This window comes from Mesoplodon bidens, assembly GCF_964165515.1.
Source record: "Mesoplodon bidens genome assembly, chromosome: 6".
Taxonomy (NCBI): domain Eukaryota; kingdom Metazoa; phylum Chordata; class Mammalia; order Artiodactyla; family Ziphiidae; genus Mesoplodon; species Mesoplodon bidens.
In genome coordinates, this window is record NC_138162.1 from 112,506,731 (window position 1) to 112,528,353 (window position 21,623).

A 21,623-nucleotide genomic window follows, 5' to 3' on the forward strand; every position below is an offset into this window, starting at 1 on the left:
CACAAAAAACCTGGACAAATCCTCAGAACCAGAGTGACTCTTGGTGGTAACAAGTGAGGACTGAGGGTTATGGAAAGCTCACAAGGATGTCAGTGGCTTTTGCTATAATTCAGAGAAGCCCGAAGACTAACACATACAAGTCTAAATATTTTAAACCAGGCTTTTTTCACCCTTTCTTTCGTCACAGGATTACAGAGTGAATATCTTTCTTCGTCAGAAATGGAACGATCCTCGACTTGCATATAGTGAATATCCTGATGACTCCTTAGACCTAGACCCTTCCATGTTGGACTCCATTTGGAAACCTGATTTGTTCTTTGCCAATGAAAAGGGAGCCAACTTTCATGAAGTCACTACAGACAACAAATTGTTAAGAATTTTCAAGAATGGGAATGTTCTTTATTCAATAAGGTGAGCCATAGGCTTAAATCCCTGATTTCAGTGAAACAGGGTAGCAGGGTTTTTTTAGTTTTTAGTGAGTGTTTTAAAATTTTTGAGTAAGTGCTTTCATTGTTCCACTTAAGTTCCCACTATACCATTTCCCAAATATAGTTAATCAACAGTAAGACACCAAGTTCCAGATCCAAGAACTATATGAGTAACTCTTGGAAATCCACTTTTTAAACAAATGGCCCAGGTTCTTACATCAGCCAAGTTAGTGGGTGGTTTAAAGGCAAATTGAACGTAGCCTGAATCATATGTTGTGATTGTATTTTTATGTATGCATACTTCCTTTAAATATTTATACGTGAAGAAATATTTAAGTTTTCTTGTCTTGGATCCATTTCCCATAAATTATTTATCAGGTGTATGTATTTTTTAAGATGTCCTTGAGCTTCTGTGGTCATCCTTTAGAAAAAGATCTTATTTACATTTTAGTTATTTATTATACATTTCTCAGAAGACCATGTAGCCTTTTAAAGCTAATATCAAAACATAACAATAATACCAAAATATAAACACAAAAAATAACATTTCTTGACAGTTGAACTTTAGAACTCATTCAGCTTTGGCTGTTCATTTAATAGCAAACAGGTATAAATTCAGTAAATAGCTATACTAATCTACTTGATGACTTGTGTGCCATCTGAAAACTATTCTAAACATTCTAAAATAAAATGGTTATCTTAAATTTTCCATAGTTATTTTTATCACTTAGTTCAATTTAAAAAAAAACCCAGGAAGTTAGGACCAGAATTCATGTCATATTTCTTAGAAGATACAATATGCTCTATTTATTGCAATAGGCAACTGCTTCAAAAATATTTGTATCACCAGTAACATGTTTTAAAGGTATCAAGGTAAACTTAATATTGGAGCTGTAGCCTGAATATTAATCCCTTAGATTTTACCTCTCTATTTCCCTTTTGTTAACTTTTCTTCTCATCAGGAATGGGTATATTTGATTTTGAATTCATCTGCTCAATATCAGGGATAGTTGCTATTTTTGCCAGGTAATAGTATAAAATAGAAATAACAGGAATGAAAATTTAATCTTAGTAGCTTAGTGATTTTGAAAACTTTTTTCTACAAAGTGGTTTTGTAAATAATGCTAATGTCTTTATCCCAGTATATTATATCTGTTTTGCATATTTTTCTATTCCATATGAACAAATTTCCTTTCAATACATTTATCATTTCCTAAGAATGACAAGGTGACATCACTCTATTGTGAATTGACACTTTCATCAGATTTCTGAAAACTAGCTAATATGTGTTAATATAATCCTGAATCATTAATTGTTGCATAATACATAAAGGAAGATTTCAGGTCTCATTCACTAATTAAGCCCTGTGCTCCCATATGAATGAATAGCTTAATGGTGAAACCTAGGTCTAAGCAAGAGAATTTTGAACGTTTTTGGAAAATTACTAAAAAGCATAAGTATCAAAAGATAGTGGGAAGATGGAGCAGATGTAGTTTTCCCTATTTCTTCTGCCAAGTACAACTGAAAACCCTAGACACTATGTATATCACAAACTTGGGGAGACTCCCAATGGTAGACATAATAACATTGACTGAGTAAGGACCTTGGAACCCAAGAAACAACATGGAAGTGAATTCGTGGGATAATTTTTTCTTTACAAATCTTAGACTGGGATATGAACTGGACTTCTACCTCTACCTGGAAGGAATAAGGTAGCACCCACACCCCCTTGCCCTGACAGAGCAGTGTCAGAGAAAACCAGTGCAAACAGAAAGTTTAAATAAGATCCAGAGTCTCATAAAATATTATAAACATGTCTAGCCTTCAACCAAATATCATTCACCATACAAAGAACCGGAAAGTCCTGAAACTGAATGAAAAAAGACAATCAACAGATGCCAACAACAAGATGATGAGGTTGTTAAAATTATCGACAGACGTTAAAATGGCCATGACGAAAATGATTCAGTGAACACTTACAAATATGCTTGAAACTGACAAAAAAAAAAAAATAGAAAGCCTCAGCAAAGAAATAGAAGGTATAAAGTGGAACCAAATAAAAATTTTAGGACTGAAAAATACAATAGTTAAAATAAAAACCTAGTGGATAGGCTCAGTAGAAAAATGGAGAGGACAAAGATTCAGTGAACCCTAAGAATAGTAAAAAAATTACCCACTCTGAACAACAGAGAAATGATAGATTGGGGGCCAGGGGAGGACAGAGCCTCAGGGACCTCTGGCAGTATAACAAAAGTCTAACGTTCGTGTCATCAGAGTCTCAGATGGAGAGGGAGAATAGGGTATAGAGCTACAAAAACTACTGGAGGAATTAATGACTGAAACTTGCATACATTTTGCAAAAGGCATAAACCTGCAGATTCAAGATATTGAATTAAATCCCAAAGATATTCATACCAAGTCACATCATACACAAACTTCTGAAAACTAAATAAAAATCCTGAAAACATCCAGAGAATAACAACAGCTTATCTATAGGGGAAAAATAATTGAAATGATAAAAAATTTCTCATCAGAAATGATAAAAACCAGAAAGAAGTGACACATATTTTTCAATTGCTGAAAGAAAGGAATTGTCATCCTAGAATCTTGTGCCCAGTGAAAATATCCTTCAGAAATGAAGGGGAAATTGAGACCTTCTTGGATAAAGGAAAACTAAGAGAATTTGTCACAAGTAGACCTCCCCTGAAAGTATAGCTAAAGGAAGTTTTCTAAACAGAAAGGAAATAATAAAAGAAGAAACGTTGGAACGTCAAGAGGAAGAAAGGAAACTGTCATCAGAAATATGAGCAAATATAATAGACTTTTCTTCTCCTCTTAAGTTTTCTAAATTATATTTGACAGCTGAAGCAAAAATTATAATATTGATGTAAGGGAAAATGAAAAATAAATAATAAAACATTTTTAATAAACATATTGGCAGAAATTAACAAGATGTAATAGTCAGCATTGTCTAATACCCTTTTGTAGGCATATGACTTGAAATTAACTGTTTGGGAAGATGATTTCTTAGTATATATAAACATACAAAATACACTTATCCTTCAACTCAACAATTCTGCTTCTAGGAATTTACATTACTTATGTGTTCACATGTACACAAGACACATTTACAAAGATGCCCGCTGCATCACTGAAATAGCAACAAAAGAAAAGACCCTATATATTCACAAAGGAGAACAAGGCAGAACACAATGATAGCCCAACATCAAGGAGTACCCTGCGTGAGATAGACCTAAATGTATTCATAAGAAAAAGCCTCCAAAATATCTTTAAGGTTAGAAATGTTTCATGCTTATTTTTGTTTAAAACATTCTATATATGTAAGCCTAGAAGTGTATGGAAAGGTACACGTATATCTAACTCCACACAAGAAGTGCAGAAGGATGCCCACAATTGGTTAAGAATAGCCAGTTATGGAAATGAGCTGTAAAGCTTGGGTAGAAATAAAGATGAACTACAGATTTCACTATATGTAAGTTAATATTGTTTGACTTTTTCAGTAAGAGTTATATATTACTTATGAATTAAATACATATGTTTTAAGCGACAGAGGCTTTTAACCTGAAGTCACGACCCTTGACTCCTCTGTGATGTGGATTTCTGATGGCTATCAGGGGATCCATGCCAGGTGTAAACAAAGCAAATTTACCTCCTTTCCTGCTAATTTGAAAATTAACTTTGTGAAAGGTATAATTTATTTTTAATTGTAAGGTACCTTTTCATTTCAGACAGATTTTGGGTGTCATAGGTTGCAAGAATATATCACCAGGTAGCATGTGATAATCATTCTGCAAAATAATAGTGTCTAGAAGATTTCCATTGATAGAATTGAAATACAATGTGTGTGTATATTCTATTGTATCCTATATGATTATGGCTATTTAGTTGTTTATATCAAGTCATTGCACTTGGAAAATGGTGCCATCCATTATGAATTTCCCACATTTCTTCTAATATTTTGAGAAAAGTTATAGAATAATTCAGAATTGCATTTTTCATCTTTTAGTATGAGTTCAGATGAAACCGATGATGTCTCTTGGCCCCTGGTTTTTGTTTGCTCTCTCCTGGCTCACATGATCAAAGACTAAATTCATTTTTTTGTGAGTTGTTTTTGGAAATCTCACAGGACTTTGAAATTTTGAAATGGCAAACAGTTTCTTTGTTAACAAAAGTTGTGCTAGGAAAAAAAATCTTGTTCAGTTTACAAATGGAGCATCTGTGATGTTTCATGAGAGGTCTGCTTTCCTGCCTGTTCAAAGAAAGAAGCAAAATATCCTGGCAAACCTGACCTATTGAACTTATCCATTTCTCACTACTTCCTTCTTTTTTTTGTACACATTTATTTCTTCATTTTCTCTGCCTTAAAATTCTTCATATTTCCTAACACCTTGGTGATAGCATTTTAGCTTAATCTGTGATTACTTGAACTACCATTAGGAGGCCAATTTACTTCAATTGATAATCATCTGGAGACAGTATAATTTGTAATTATACTTTTTGAAATCTCTTTTCTCCTTTTAAAATGTTTTTCTAATTATTTTTTAAAATTAATTTTTATTGGTGCATGGTTGCTTTACAATGTTGTGTTAGCCTCCACTGCACAACAAAATGTATCAGCCGTACACATACAGATATCCTCTCCCTTTTGGACTTCCTTCCCATTTAGGTTACCACAGTGCACTAGGTGAGTTCCCTGTGCTATACAGCATGTTCCCATCAGTTGTCCATTTTATACATAGTATCAATAATGGATATGTGTCAATCCCAGTCTCCCAATTCCTCCCACCCCACCCCTTTCCCCCTTGGTATCCATACATTTGTTCTCTGCGTCTGTGTCTCTATTTCTGCTTTGCAACTAAGATCATCTATACCATTTTTCTAGATTCCACATATATGCATTAATATACGATATTTGCTTTTCTCTTTCTGACTTACTTCACTCTGTATGACACTCTCTATGTCCATCCACATCTCTACAAATGACCCAATTTCTTTCCTTTTTATGGCTGATGTACTTCCTTCTTAAAGCCACTAAAACAAAGAAATAAACTGAATAAGGAATGAAATGACATTAACACACAGGAAGATGAAAATAATGGGAAAGAAAACAGTGACAGATGAGTGATGACAAGATATGTTAGGAAACTTGAAAATGAATGCACTTGTGAAAACTGACTTCACAGAGATAACCAAAACCTAAGCCGAAGTGGGGGAATGCAAAAGGAAGAAAATAATATCCTCAAACTTTTAGAAATTTGAGGCAGGTAGGACTTCAGAAAATGGGGTCTAGGGGACTTCCCTGGTGGTCCAGTGTGCAAGACTCCACACTCCCAATGCAGGGCGCCTGGTTGGGGAACTAGATCCTGCATGCGTTCCGCAACTAAGAAGCCCACATGCTGCAACTAAGAAGCCCACGTGCTGCAACTAAGACCTGGCACAGCCTAAATAAATAAATAAGAAAATGGGGGCTAGAAAGGAGATAAAGAAAGAGAGTTGATGTAACCTAAGCAGGAATGACGGTGAGTCCTTTATCCTGATTTTCTTGCCTGTGTTCTTCAGACTAGGATCTAACTTTTTGCCTTCTGAACTGGGCAGAAAGCAGGAGGACAGAAAACCTCCACAAGTTGGGCCAAAAACTTCTGGGGAGTAGGGACTCCAGGCACAACTGGCATCTGTGGTGAAGCATCACCCCAAGAAAATGAGGGTTCTGTGAGTTCTGCACACTGAATGGTGATATTCCTATTCCCCCTAAAATGCCCAAGAGGAAAGATGTACAGACAATTGGGGAACCACCAGTGAAAAATCTGGGCAGCCATCCTAAGGTGAAGACCATTACTCAGTGAATCATCTGCTGTTAGTTGCACTCCAAATAGCTTTTAGTACCTCATTCTTCAATATAAACAGATATTGGAGGACATCCTGCAATAGGACCAGTAATGAAAAAAGAAGCAGAGGCCAGAATACACATGCAGAGGAAATAAAGAGCAAAGAGAAGAAAATTAAAGAAACAAAGAAATGACTCAAGGGAAAATTCAGGGAGCAGAAAAGGCCATAAAGAAAAAAAAAATCTCTGGACAGATGATGCAACAGCAGGCATGAAATAAGAGACATTTAGGAAAGGAGAAACGGAGTCATTCAGAGCATAGAAAGTGCAAATAGTAAACCAAAGTGGAAAAAACATCAATCAAATATTTGTTCTTGCAAAGAACAAATGAAGTGAAGAAATCTGCCAAGAAGTAGAATCAAGATATTAAGAAATAGGAAATCAGAAGGAAAGGATATGAAAATCAGAGTATCAATATCTGACCAGAAAGGAAGATGAGAAAAAGAAACAAGATTTCTATGAAAAGCAAGGAATTGATCCATTGCCTGCTCTGTTTAATCACTGGGAGGGATTTGGTTCTGAAAGGGAGTTTGTTGAGTGTGAAGTAATAGTAGGGAATAGAAACGGAAGAGATGATTAAAATGAGACAATTGTTAACACTAGGGAAAACAAAATTCTATCTAAGCACTGTAATTACAGCAAATGACTAAGCTTCACCATCAACAGTAATTACATATTCACAACATGTAAACACTGCATATTAATTTAACCATTAATGTTTACATAACTGAATTTCAAATTCTGCTGGAGAGTTGTGTACACAGAGTGTGGTATAACGGCAGTAAATTCTTATTTTCCTTTGTAGCAATTTAATAGACACCTTCACAAATTTTAAAAATCAAGCATAACATGATAGCAATTTAAATATGTGAATGTAAGTTGCAGACACATATCTAAAGAAGGCTGCCTCTGAGGAGCTGGAAATGAACTGGGGATAGGGATGGGCAGGGCAAAGGTACAGCTGATTTTGGTATGTTTTATGTAACTGTCTGAACTTCTAAATGATATCCATGAATTATACTGATATTTTTTAAATGAAGTGCTTTTCAAGTGAGGGTGTTGGGGTGAGACACATGACTCTAGATCGTCAAGTTTGGGATTTGATTTTATTCTACTTATAAAGTTAGCCTATTATGCATCATATGTATGTATGTATAACATGTTACGGGAAAACCTGAACAAACTTTTTGGTCGACCCAATATTTCATGAGTGCTGACTGCAGACACAGGACTCCAGCACCATTATTCCTTATTGCCAGCAAGCAGCAGGAGCCTCAGGGTCTTTGCTCAAATTCCCCATCATCCTCAGGTCTCGTGGGAACAATACATCAGGCTCAGGTGGGCACAACACGCCTGCGTGTCTGCCTCACAGCTGTGGAACACTGAGTGTGGGGAATCCACTGCTTTTATAGCAAGCTGTAAGCAAATCTTCTCTTTGTCCAGTGGAATGTTATCTCATCTCTCAAAATAAGCAGCTACACAAACAGCCATGAGAAATGTCTCAGGTGAAAGTATTGTCAGGGCCTTACTGTCTTGGTAGACCCAGCAGGAGGTAAATCTGTGATTTACTAGCTGTGATTTGGGGCAGGTCTCTTTACCTATGAAAGGCTCATTTTTCTTACATGCATGATGGGGAAAATACTAATCACCTTGAGCCTGAAATAATCTATGTAAAACACTCAGGATAGTGCCAGGTGTACAATTAGCACTAAAGATTTTAATTTTTATCTTTCCAAAGAGAAAACAAAACCCAAAAAAGCTTAAGTTCTGGTCTTTTCCAGAATCCATAAATTAGCAAATTTGAGGACTCTTGCAAATTATCAATCTATCTAAGTCTTGGTTTTATCAACTGAAAATGGGGATGGTAACATCCTATCCACAAGATAATGGAAACACATCACGGGCAGTTAAATATTATCTGCTGCTTCATTTACTGATACTACTAATATGTACCAGGACATCCAACCCTACTACTTACAGTGCAGAAGCATTATTGCATTGACCGTCAAATAAATACCAGGAAGAAATTTTACATCAAAAATACCATACATGGCGAGTTGTCAAAGATCATTACACAATTTCAACTTTTACTTAAGCTAAATACAACCACTTTCTTTGAAATTCAGTTGTGAAAAGAATTAAAGTTTCCTTGTACAATATGTACTTATTTTTTGAACTTTGCCACATAAATTTTTTCAAAGACAAGGCAAACTGATTTCAACAGATGCTTTTTAAGAGGCTGTTTATTCAAAGGAAATCAATTTACAATGCCATAAAATATATGTTGTAAGGAGATTTCTGCATATGTGTGCTTATATATATTTTTTCTGAAGAGGTCCACAGCTTCTATCAGCTTCCTGAAGGGACCATCAACAATACTGAGTTTGCACTGTGCTGGGTTAATGAGCTTTATGATCGTCTCTATCATCGGATGACAACAAAACTCCAATTAGAACGCTAGTACCAATGTTCCTTCTAGTGCTCCAACAATCTCATCTCTCCTGAGAATTATGTACTCTGTAGAATTATTCATGATAAAATATCAAATCACTCAAGCAAATATGTAAAATCCATGGGCAAATTCCTTATATTTTCTAAAGTTAACTGATTTTGGGGGGAAGAATCATTTATGTATCTTTTACTTTAAATTTAATAATGAATAGTGTGTGAAATGTATCATTTCTTGTGTTATAGAAATATATATTTTTAAAGTCATATTAATTAGATAACTCATTTTCATGAAAAATGTTCTGATGCCTTTGAAAGGCAGTAGACTTAAAAGTTAAGGGCATAGAATGGACAGCTAGACCCCCAGAGCATCTAATTCAGCTCTATCAATTTCTGCTTTGTAATATCAGGTGAGTTAACCTCTTAATAGCCTCATCTCTAAATAAAGGTAATGTAGCTTACCTGTCTTATAAATTCATGTTAAGAAATAAATGAGTTGAGACAGATAGAAAGTATTTAAAATCGTGCCTACCACATAGTAAGTAAAAGCTGTATTACCTAGTATGATATTACAGATAATACTTCAAAGCTGGTGGCTAAGAGGCAATTGTCCTTATAACACTAAATTTATAAATATTAAAAACTATTAAAATACTTATCTTTTGCATAAGGAACTTAAGGTGGAGTCAGAAAGCCTTTTTTAATACTTCAATTAATGGTTGAGATAGACAGCATACTCTGGGCAATGTTTGTTTGAAAATGGGTAATACCTTGATTTTAATGAGGTGAATTGTTTGTCATAGATAATAGTCATCTTTTTTTAACATTACTGCTTCACTAAGCCAAGAATTTTTAAGGGGAAAATTAAAAAAACGCACATCCTGTTTGTGTGTCTTGTCTCAGAAAAGAGAACTCTGTGTCCTCTCTTACACAAGAAGATATTTCCAAAACAGGAGAATGCGATTAATTACCTCTTGATTTAGTTTTCTTTTGATGTGGTCAGGACAAATCTTTAATTTATATGTAATGTTTTGATAAAGAAATTCAGGATCACAGTCACCAAGGCGACACATTTTTTTCATCCGTGTGCTGTTAAAGAAGCAATTGTATTGTACCTTAAACAAAAAGAAAGTCAATAAATAGACTTTTTCAGGATATGAGTTATGACAGAAGTTCTACAAACAGTGTTTTTCTTTGCCAAATAATTCCTTCCGGGGTCTTTTTTTTTTTTTAAGAATTATGTAATGTCTCTTTTTTTACGCCAGAAAAACAGCTAGGATATGAATTTGACATCACAAGCATGGTGAGATCTGGAAAAGATTCTGAGAATGCTATTTACTTCCATACAAAAGGTCACAGAATTAATTCTCTAAGCCAACATTTGAAATTGGCTGGCCAGAGAGCCTTGGATGTTTGGAAAATTAATGGGTGTACGTTCAAAATGTATTTGCTCAGACATTTCTAATAAACCCTTTTATAAGACAGAGAACATTGTGTCCAGCTGATTTTACAATTGCCTTTTGAAGAGAGAACTTTGCAAATGGACAAGATCACTCCTACAGGATCACTTAACCTAGCTGAGTTAGGAGAAAACTGCTTTTGAAGAATAAATTCTGTGAATTATTTTAGTGTGCTCTGGACTCTGACTTGAATGAATTGTCAGATGATCCCCTGGGACTCTTAAAAATCCAGCAGCTTCACATCTGTCCGTTTATGTCTCTCAAATGATGTCACTGGGGCCCCACCAAGAGTATTCAATGTCAAACATACATCATTATAACTTTATGTCTATGGGCTACATAAAAATGTCACTTTGGAGGATGTGGTTACATTTAGTGGAGCTGATGGCTATTTTTTGTTCAAGCTTTAAATAGTTTCTTATCAGTGATTTAATTCAGTCATCTTTGTGTGCATCCTGTATAATTTGGGGGAGGAGAAGATGGGGAAGTCTGGGGTTGGGAGAATGTACTTGTAATCCTTAATAACTAATGTTGATTTAGTGTTTACTATGTGTCAAGCACTCAGCTGAGCGTTTTACATGTATTAACTCATGTATTGGTCACAACACATCTCCAGAGTAAGTACTATTATTATCTTCCTTTTGGAGATGTGAAAACTGAAATAGAGTGAAATGAAGTGATCTGAGACCATAAACTCTATGGTCACAGAGTTTATGTGAATGACTCAGCCTAGGTGCCCACTAATATATTGCATTTCAATGGGAAAACTTTCAATAAAAGGGGCTGGCTGGAGAGTTCTCCGGAAAGAACTTCATTTGAATAAACTTAGGTTTGTTTGGATCTGGGCCTCTTTTTCTCACGTCCAGAAACTACAAATTCTTGGTAATCCTTGAAGATATCTCAGTTTTATACTTTTCAAAGAAGAAGACATTCAAGAGTAGTGAATTATCTGGAATGCCGACATACTAATGCTTTCTGGAAGGGGGAAAAGTGGGTGGAACGCTGGGGTGGCCATCAGGTCATCCCACTTTTGGGGAAGCCATATCAGAAGTTCAATTGTTGAGCATGGAACTGTGTCCCACGTACTGGAGAGGGCTGTTTCGTGGCCCTGATAAGATCTGGTGAAATGCTCTAATTCCATGACAGGGAAGCCCTCTCTAATACCGAGAATTTTGGGGACCTCCAGGTTCTGAGTGTTTTACTCTGGGTGTTCACTGAGAAGTTCTTCAGTGTAGTTACAAAGACGATGAAAATTGTCAGACAAACTGCTCCCCTGCACCCAGCCTTTTGCACACTTATACTCCAAACCCTGGATCTCCTTCCCTCTTCAGGGGTGCTGTCCCAGTGATTTGGGAGAAGTGTGTCTCTGGCCTTTGGTATTCGTTTTATAAAACTCACACTCAATTATCTTTTTTAAGGGTCTCAGACACCTCTAGTCCTCTCTGAAGGAAAACATAAATAGATAAATAAATAAACGTGATTGCACATTTATATATACAGCTTTTCTTTCCCCCCAGACCAGATTGATGTAAAAGGATACCATTGTCTTGCAGTAAATAACATACCCAAGCTGGAGCAAATTTTATTTGAGTAGATGTTAGTCATTGCCAAAGCAACATGGTTTTCCAATTGTACCTTGAACAATAGAATATTAATATGATATTATAAATTTCTTTTAAAATTTATTACTTTGAATTCTTTCAGATTGACATTAACGCTCTCCTGTCCAATGGATCTCAAGAATTTTCCAATGGATGTACAAACCTGTACTATGCAAATGGAAAGCTGTAAGTAGGAACAACTTCCTTTTTCTGAATACTTTAAAAAAAGAGAGTAGATGTATATTTGATGGGTTATATAGATAATTTATTTTGTCATTGTTTTTGTCTAACATTTACTAAATGGGCATGTTATCCTCTACATAGTATGGAAAGAAATGATGTCTATCAGCACATGCACTCTATACTGTGATAAAGAAGTAAATTCAGGACTAGAAATACCAGTTTTTAAGCTTGAAAAACAGCTATTCTCTCTATACAAATCAAAGATAAAAAGGATGATAACCATTAAAGACAAACTACCATTCTTTTTAATGGAGTGTCTGCTGTAGTCCAAGCATTTTGAATATATTATTTCTCATACAACAAAGATGTTGTTATCCCCATGTTTCCACATATGCAAATGGTCACTTTGAGGGATTTTGCCCCAATTTATGGAGGTGGTAACAACGAACCATCTGGCTTCAAAGGCTATGCTTGCTCTGAACCGTTTTGTTGACCCCTCAGTATTTACTCAGAGAGTACACTGCTGGCTGTGTTGTGTGTTATCTCTGGAGAAAAGACATTTCTCACACTTTATCAGAGATTTATCCAAGATTATAGGCGTTTCTTTAAATTTCTTCTTTCAAAGTGGATCCGTGTGCATCACGGATTAAATGTTAACACACGAAAACTTAAGGTCCTTCTGTTTTTCTGCACTTATCTATAGAATCAGCCCAAAGTTAATTGGTTTTCAGTGTTTAATGCCATACAGAAAGAAAACATTATGCAATATTTTTCTTGTTATGCTATGTTATATCAAGAAAAAAAATGTCTGACATATTCCTTGAGAAAAAATTTGCAGGTGGCTCTTCAGCCTTGCAGGCCTCAGAGGCCAGGTCTGTAGTGCGGTGGAGCTGCCACTAGATGGCGGGCCTATGTCGTAGGGGGATGCAACCCGCCCTCCACATTTGGTGATTCTTATTAAAGTGACGAAGTGGAAATACCTGTTTCTCTGATAATATCGCCTTCTTGTTAAATTCAAATGCGTTACTTTTATACGTAGTTCTTAAATATTAATCATACTCATGGACAAATTACTAAATTAAGTGAAAGGAAAATAAAAATCTAGTTTTAGTTGGGGGAGCTATTTAGCAAAAAATGCGGGGTGGTGGTGGGGAGCAAGACAGGATTCCCAGCAGTGTGCATTTCTAATTGTTCCAGGAAGGCATTTTTTAAAATTAATTAATTAATTCGTTTATTTTTGGCTGCATTGGGTCTTCGTTGCTGCGCGCGGACTTTCTCTAGATGCCATCAGCGGGGGCTACTCTTCATCGCGGTGTGTGGGCTTCTCATTGCGGGGGCTTATCTTGTTGCGGAGCACGGGATCTAGGCGCAGTTGTGGCACGCAGGCTCAGTAGTTGTGGCTCGCGGGCTCAGTAGTTGTGGCGCTTGGGCACTAGAGTGCAGGCTCAGTAGTTGTGGCGCACGGGCTTGGTTTCTCCGTGGCATGTGGAATCCTCCCGTACCAGGGCTTGAACCCATATCCACTGCACTGGCAGGCGGATTCTTAACCACTGTGCCACCAGGGAAGTCCCCAGGAAGGCATTCTGAGGACAGGCTTCTTGGTTGCAAAATTAGGTACATGGGAGAGTATCAAGAAAAAAAAAATCGTATGAAAAATAGTCTAAGACACACTGGTTCCCTAATTACTAAACCAAGGATGCTGGATGTTATCCGATAGTGAGGAGCTATTCAAGATGTAGGAGCAAGAAAATGAGTTGGTCAATATTATGCTGTTCAAGATTCTCTCAGCCAGAGGAACCAAGGTTATTTAAGAAGGTTTCATAATATTCCAACAAAAAGAATAAAAGTAGGGACAAAAAGGAACAATGTGGAAGGTAGGAACAGTACAGGCTGATGCTGTAGAGAAGGCAAAATGTTATCTTTAACTCCTTCAGGCTGGGCCTGAAAATTAAATGGAGATAGGACAGATTAACAGAAGAAAAGGATACCCATTTATTTAATGTTAAGTTTTACGTAACATGGGGTCTGTCATAGGGAGATGACTAGTCAAGGAAGTGGCCAAACCTAAATGCTCTTATACCAGGTTGAACAAAGAGAAGCAATTGTGGAAAAGTAACTAGACTGTGTGGGGAAACTAAAGGAAGATGAGAATTATTTTAAAAAGGTCTGTGTGTACAGAATTCTCTTGGCTTTGATTCCTGGTACGGGGAGCACATCTGTCACGTGGGAGTTTTTATCTACAGTTTTCAGGAAGAAAAGGGGAGATTAGAATAGTCTTCTTGCATCTGCTGTTTTTCAGGTGCCTTTAGCTCAAAATAATCCTGCTGCTAAAGTGGCATATTCGGCGGGGCGCATATTCCACCATTCTTCATTCACTTCAGTACAAAGTGGTTGCAAAGGCTCTGGGAATGAGTGAGTCAGAGCTAAAGAGCTTCCGTAGGTAGAATCGTTTTGGAAATACTGACAGAGAAAGAAAACATAGAATAAGTAAATGTTGAAGGGAATATTGAAAAATCCAATCCTAATATATTTGAAGTTCAGGAAATGTAGGTATAAAGCCAAAGGGAAGAGTGAGACCTGAATACTATTAACAGCCATCTACAGAGTGGTTCAACCAAAGCAAAATTTTTAACGGAGAGAATGCACAGACAAAAACAAACACACAAAGAAGAGCCAACGCTTAACAAAGGCCTTCATTTCGAGGTTGTTGGAAGGAATTCCAGTCAAGGGGTTGTCATAGACAGCAAATTAAAATCGTAATCATGCAATCTCAAAAGAGAAGCGGCAGCTGAGGAGATCTGTTTAAGAGCATCAAGTGCTGTGAAATGGTGTTTGTTTTTTTAAGTACTTGAAAAAAGTCATTTTTATTGATGATAAAGACAAATGTGATTAGAATGATGAGGCTCAAAGCTGGATTCCAAAAAGTTTTAAGAAAAAGGGGGAACATGATGAGCAAGTGGTAGCAGTGAGTGAAATCCATAGTTCTATGAATGTTCATTATTACAGATGAGAGAGTACAGGGCCTAAGGACAGCTGGCTCACTGGACGTCGTTAGAGTAAGGAAAGCATCCTGGGCTATTTTGCAGCCACACATGCTCATGTAACAAGACCTTTCGTCTTCCTGCCTTTCCCAGAACATTTCCAATCCATCAAAAACCCAATGCAGGAAAGCAAAGCCTCTTGTTGCCTCCGCCTTCTTTCTTTTTTTTTCTTTTTTTTTGCGGTACGCGGGCCTCTCACTGTTGTGGCCTCTCCCGTTGCGGAGCACAGGCTCCGGACGTGCAGGCTCAGCAGCCATGGCTCACGGGCCCAGCTGCTCCGTGGCATGTGGGATCTTCCCAGAGCGGGGCACGAACCCGTGTCCCCCTGCATCAGCAGGCGGACTCTCAACCACTGCGCCACCAGGGAAACCCCGCCTTATTTCTTAATTTCTTTATCAAGAGTTGGTAGACTGTCTCAAGTATCCCTTTCATATTTCAGTCATTAAACACTTCCTGCCCCCTTATTAGAAATTAATTTAGCTCACAATAGAGATACTGTTTGTTAAACTCTTTTAACAGATGCTAAGAAAATCCTGCCAAAGTAAAAGCTACTGAAGTCAAATTCTTCAAGGTGTTTTTCTTAAACTGTTTTATTTATTTATTTATTTTTTAGCATCTTTATTGGACTATAATTGGTTTACAATGTTGTGTTAGTTGCTGCTGTATAACAAAGTAAATCAGCCATAGGCATACATATATTCCCATATCTACTCCCTCTTGCGTCTCCCTCCCACCCTCTCTATCCCACCCCTCTAGGTGGACACAAAGCCCTGAGCTGATCTCCCTGTGCTATGCGGCTGCTTCCCACTAGCTATCTATTTTACATTTCATGGTGTATATATGTCCATGCCACTCTCTCATTTCGTCCCAGCATACCCTTCCCCTTCCCCATGTCCTTAAGTCCATTCTCTATGTCTTCGTCTTTATTCCTGTCCTTTATCTTTAATGTACAGAGTCTATTCTCAGCTTTAATCTCTTGACAGCTTTGCAATTCTTCAGGACATTTCTGACGACCTTTTCTCAATTGGCTGTCGGCTCCCCAGTTGCTTCCTATCCAATTATATTTTTATATTTCCTTAATAATACATGTCACTAACTGAAATGATTTTTTAAATTTCTCTGTTTACATATTTATTGTATACCCCTCCCCCCCACTACATCTAACCTCCTTGAAGGACAGAGAAATTGTCTCTCCTGTTTATGGTTTATTATTCCCAGAAATTATGGTGAAAATTAAGATAATCTCTTTCTTTCTCTTAACTACAGTCAACCATGTGTGCATATCTTACATAGAGCAGTTAATGTGGCCCACTGTGATCATATTTACACCATGTATTCTTTAAAGACATCGTCAATTTGCTCCATAGAACAAGTGCCCTCTTTACCCACAGTAACTGGGAAGATGCCTTGAGGCTAACTCATTGTATTTTCCCAGGCTCTACTTTCAACTCATGCCATGATACCACTACGGTTTTCTGTAAGCTATGCTTTCCTCATTCTTCTTCTCTCCCAGACTTTCAGTAGTTTTTCTTTTTTAACTTTTAATTTTAATTGTGGTAAAATACATATACATAAAATTTACCATCTTAACCATTTTCAAATGTGCAGTTCAGTAGTGTTAAATATTTATATTCGCATTGTTGTGCAACCAATCTCCAGAACTTTCTCATCTTGTAAGACAAACTCTGTACCCATTAAACAACTCCAAATTTCCCCCTCCTTGCAGCCCCTGGGAACCACCATTCTATTTTCTATTTTATGGATTTGACTACACTAGAAACTTCACAAAAATGAATCATACGGTATTTGCCTTTTTGTGACTGCATTATTTCACTTAGCATAATACCCTCACGGTTCATCCATGTCGTAGCATGCATGAGAGTTTCCTTCTTTTTCAAGCGTGAATAATATTCCATTGTATGCCATGTTTTGCATGTGATATGCATGCAATTCATTCATCTGTTGATGGATACTTGGGTTGATTCCACCTTTTGGCCATTGCAAATAGCGCTGCTATGATCATGGGTGTACAACTATCTTTTCAAGACCCTGCTTTTAATTCTTTTGGCTATATATCCAGAAGTGGAATTTCTGGATCATGGGCTAATTCTATTTTTAATTTTTTGAGGAACTGCCCTCTCATTTTCCTTAGTGGCTGTAGTATATTCCCACCAACAGTGCACAAGTGTTCTAATTTCTCCCATCCTCACCAATACTTGTTATTATCTACATTTTTTGGTTGTAGCCATCCCAATGGGTGTGAGTGTCAGTAGTCCTTTTAGAACACCCAAGATCAGCTGTAATATAAAGCATGATGTCGTTTTTCTGGGATCCTGCTGTTAGTTATTTACTCTTCAGAGATGTCACCATTTTCCTTCTTTGTTACTTAATCCCCTCAATAACCACAGTTCCTTCAGCCCTCATATTTGCCACCTGCTTCAAATGATCTTTCCAGAGTATGCTTTTTCAGAACTTGGGTAGCCCCTTCCCCAGAGGGTGCCCCATGTCCAATTTCAATAATTCCTTAAACTATGCAGTGCCTTGATGTTACCTATGTAAGAGAACAAATTCAAGAAAATGCATTATAACTTTAAGTCTTTTATTATGAAACTATATAAACTATGTTGTTCTATTATTTTTTCAGAGACTCAGTTTTCTCTTTTGTAAGATAAGAGAACTATGTTAGATGACAACAAAGGTTCCCTCCAATCTAGGATTCCATAAATTCTTTAAATGTAGAAGACCATAAATCTGACATGTAACATTATAGACAGCATCTAGAAACCATGGTGTATCTGCAAAAAGGATCGAGGAAAGAAACAAACAGTAAACAAAAATAATTTCATGAATTATCTGTAATGAAAATCAAGAGGAAAACAAACCAAACTAAAACACAAGAAAATGAAAATATGAAAGAAAGAAAAAATTTATAATGAAACTTTGGAGAAAATCATTTATTTTTTTAAAGGAACTCAAGAGCGTGGTTAAAGAGTTGACATGAATAAAATGGGGAGATGGGCTTCAGAAGTATTTTAATACAATATTGAGGTCAAAACCCAGGAACTATGAGTGGTGATGGCAATGGCCATGGCTGACAAATTTACACTTTTTCCTCTGAGGCAGCTATGGTCATGGATCACTGTGAATGAACTCTTGCTAGTGTCGTAAGTATCCTGCTCAGATTCCAGGAGATTCTAAAGCCCCTTAAGGCATTTATAGAATGCTTAGTCAAATTTCTGGGATCACTGAAATCCCAAGTGACCTTGTGTTGCTTCACAAAATACCTCCATCTGTAGTTGCTGGTTCTTAGCAGTTTGTTGATTTCTCTGCGTTCTGCGTCCGAGTGGAAAGTCCAGATGCAAATCTGAAAAACGAAAAGGAAAACAAAAAACCCACTATCGAATTGTGAGCATTTGTCAGGAGTAAGGAGGATTCATACCATTTCCAGTCCCCAGGCCTGCTGGAGAACTGTTGATTTAAAATTATAATGATAATAGTTATAATGAATTCATAAATGTGAGGGGTTTCCGCAATATGCCCTTTATGTATTAATATGATACAAATATGCCATCAATAGAAGTTACAGTATTTTCTAGGAATAGTGACTTTTTTTCCCCCAAGTTAACAAAAGTCTCATCAATTTTTCTAACATTGCTCTTTTGAAACTGATGGAATATATCTGTGAGTAGTCTGGACACAGACCCTGCTGAAAGTTGCTCTGATGTAGTTAAGATTCTCATCTGTGATCAAACCTTCATCATCAGCCTGTCATGATCACTGTTTCTGTCATCTCCATTAGAAAATAGCCATGATATAATCCCCTGGATGCAAAAACTCTCTGTTCTTGGAGTTAGCTTTTCACATTTACCTGAAATAATCAGCATTTAGTTAGCAAGTTGTGATTTAGAACACAAAAATATCCTGGTAGTGTGAATTACAATAAAATTGAATAATTTAACAAAATTGTGTTAAATATCTAACAAATATTAATTGCCTAAAATAATAGAGAGATGATGCCAACTGAGTAGAGCTTTAAACTTCTGGTTCGTTTGTGATGAGCAATGTAAGACACGCACAACTTCAAATAGTAAAGCCCTCAACACTTCTTGTTCTGATGAGTCCAGCAAAAGGACATCCCATTTGGAAACATACTAACTTCGGTGAAATGTTATTACTGCAAGCTCTCACCACAGTATGTTAAGATTCCTATAAATTTACCTTTTGTGAGTCAATGCTGATTTTGCCACGTAATTTATTTGAGGTGAAACAGAATAACTTGAAGTTGTTCACTTTCCGTTATTCAGATAGTTTTCTGCACAAATGTCACTTTCATCTTAGGTATATTTGACGTTATAGGTGTCAACCTAAATAAAGAGGTAAGTGGAGGGAAGCTCAAATGACCAGAAATTGAGTTTATTCCAGAATAGCAGAGGAAATGCAATTCTGGAAATGCATGCTGTAGCAAGCTACTGGCATGTCCATTGAGGCTCTGAGGTGGACTCTACTTATTGGCAAGGAATGCAAAGAGGGGCAAGTCCAGACAGAGTCCAAGCAGGAAGTTCATTGGCTTGAGAACAGGGAGATGTTCTTGGACGTTTGCTGGTCAGGAGATGTCTCCATTTCTGTAAATCAGGCATTTACTGTCCTTAAGCTCCTTCCAGAGGGTTCGTGCATGAGATTCTCCATTTCATATCATCTGATTTCATTTCATTTTAGATTGAAATCCTTTACATATAGGCTTTTGTTGTGTATAAAATATCAGCTATCTTTTGCTTCAGTTGGTAATATTCTTCTTTGTTTAAAGTTTTAAAAATAAGTAAAAAGATACTTAAAACTAGAAAAAAATATATAAATGCCATGAGACAGAGGAACAATGTGGTTTATTTATATGGAAAATCGTAAAATAATAAATAATGAAGTGCAACATCTGCATTTCTATCATCCCGTTTTTCTTGCTCTATGTATGATATGTGAATTTCAATGTTTGAAATCTATTCATTACCATAATGCTAATTGTATTCTCTTGATTACTTCAATGAAAGTATTGTAGTGATAGACATTTTATAATATTTCACCTTGAAAAGAAATTGAACTAAAAAATTTATAAGTTTATTCTCTAGTGTTTATCCAGTCATGTTAAAATTTCTGCTGTTTTGTAATGACACTCTTCAAATCCTTCTGGAAATAAGACTTTGAATTGAGTTTTCTTGGTAATATCTTGTAGGACTTCTCTAGGACTAACCTAGTTTTTGGTTCTTGTAAAGGATTAGTTATACTGAAATATCAGGCATCAAAAAAACCTTGGACAAATCAAAAGATTATTATAGTGCCTTCCTGGTCTCTACTCAAACTTTAGACAGCATTTAGGTGTTGCAAACTTTCCTCATTAAAATGGGCTCAAGATCAGATCCTTTTCTGATTTTAGTTGAGATTTCTCACATGAACTTTAAAACACTGTACATTCAAGGTGTGGTAATTTTGTGAAGTTTTGAAAAATGTGAACAATGTTATCAGCATGATTGTCATTTGAAGAGACCAATTAGGAGTCACAAATTTTATTTCCACCATTATCCTGGGAGAGAGAGGGAGAAAGGTTACACTGACCGTCTATGATAAAGTCTTTTAGGTCTTCAGAGAGAAATGTAACCAAAGTACTAGTAGAATAATGGTGATAGGTTAGTTACACCAGAGAGTTTTAGAGAAAGTGTAAATACTAAGAAAATAATTTAGCGGGCCTAAGAACTTAAATGAAACCGCATGTAACAACCTGGTTTATGGTAATATTATTCAAGTTAAATGCACAAATTATAAATTACAGTGTTTTAGTTAAATACATTTTGACATGGCAGTTGTTCCTTGTCAGGTTAATAAAATTTACTGCAGTAATATCTCTCCTGGCGATAGACAGCCAGCACCCGCCAAGTGTGAGCATTTTCTTCCTTTTGTTTTTTAAATTCCACCTGTTCCTTAAGAACACAAGATTTGAAATCCCAGTCTCTTTCTCTCTCTCTCTTCCAACTGAGGAAGCTGGACCAAATATGATTCCAGTTCACTTTTAAAACTAAATGTGAATCTATAATTTACTAATAAATCTCAAACTTGTTTTGAACTTAAATATATGTGCAGCCCACATTTTCTCTTTAAATAAGTATTACTTTTACAATTTCCTCCTGGTATAAAGTATTGAGCAATAACCTATTATTTTTCTTCTGTAGTCTTTTTAACATCTTTATTGGAGTTAAAAAATGTTGTGTTAGTTTCTGCTGTATCACAAAGTGAATCAGCTATATGTATGTATATATCCCCATATCCCCTCCCTCTTGCATGTCCCTCCCACCCTCCCTATCCCACCCCTCTAGGTGGTCACAAAGCATGAGCTGATCTCCCTGTGCTATGCGGCTGCTTCCCACTAGCTATCTATTTTACATTTGGTAGTGTATATATGTCCATGCCACTCTCTCACTTGGTCCCAGCTTACCCTTCCCCCTCCCCGTGTCCTCAAGTCCATTCTCCACATGTGCATTTTTGTTCTGTCCTGCCTCTAGTTTCATCAGAAC

General features: G+C 36.5%; 1 protein-coding gene across 2 annotated transcripts in view; it reads left to right on the top strand.

The window, feature by feature from the left end:
• The window catches only part of GLRA3 (glycine receptor alpha 3), a gene marked incomplete at both ends in the record, with an annotated part of 159,464 nt that overhangs the window by 91,347 nt on the left and 46,494 nt on the right, over nucleotides 1-21,623 (top strand). For both annotated transcript variants that reach the window (XM_081237279.1, XM_081237278.1), the window contains 2 exons: nucleotides 188-411; nucleotides 11,946-12,028. In XM_081237279.1, coding sequence (XP_081093405.1) covers nucleotides 188-411; nucleotides 11,946-12,028 — 307 coding nt within the window. The remainder of the gene's footprint in view (nucleotides 1-187; nucleotides 412-11,945; nucleotides 12,029-21,623) is intronic.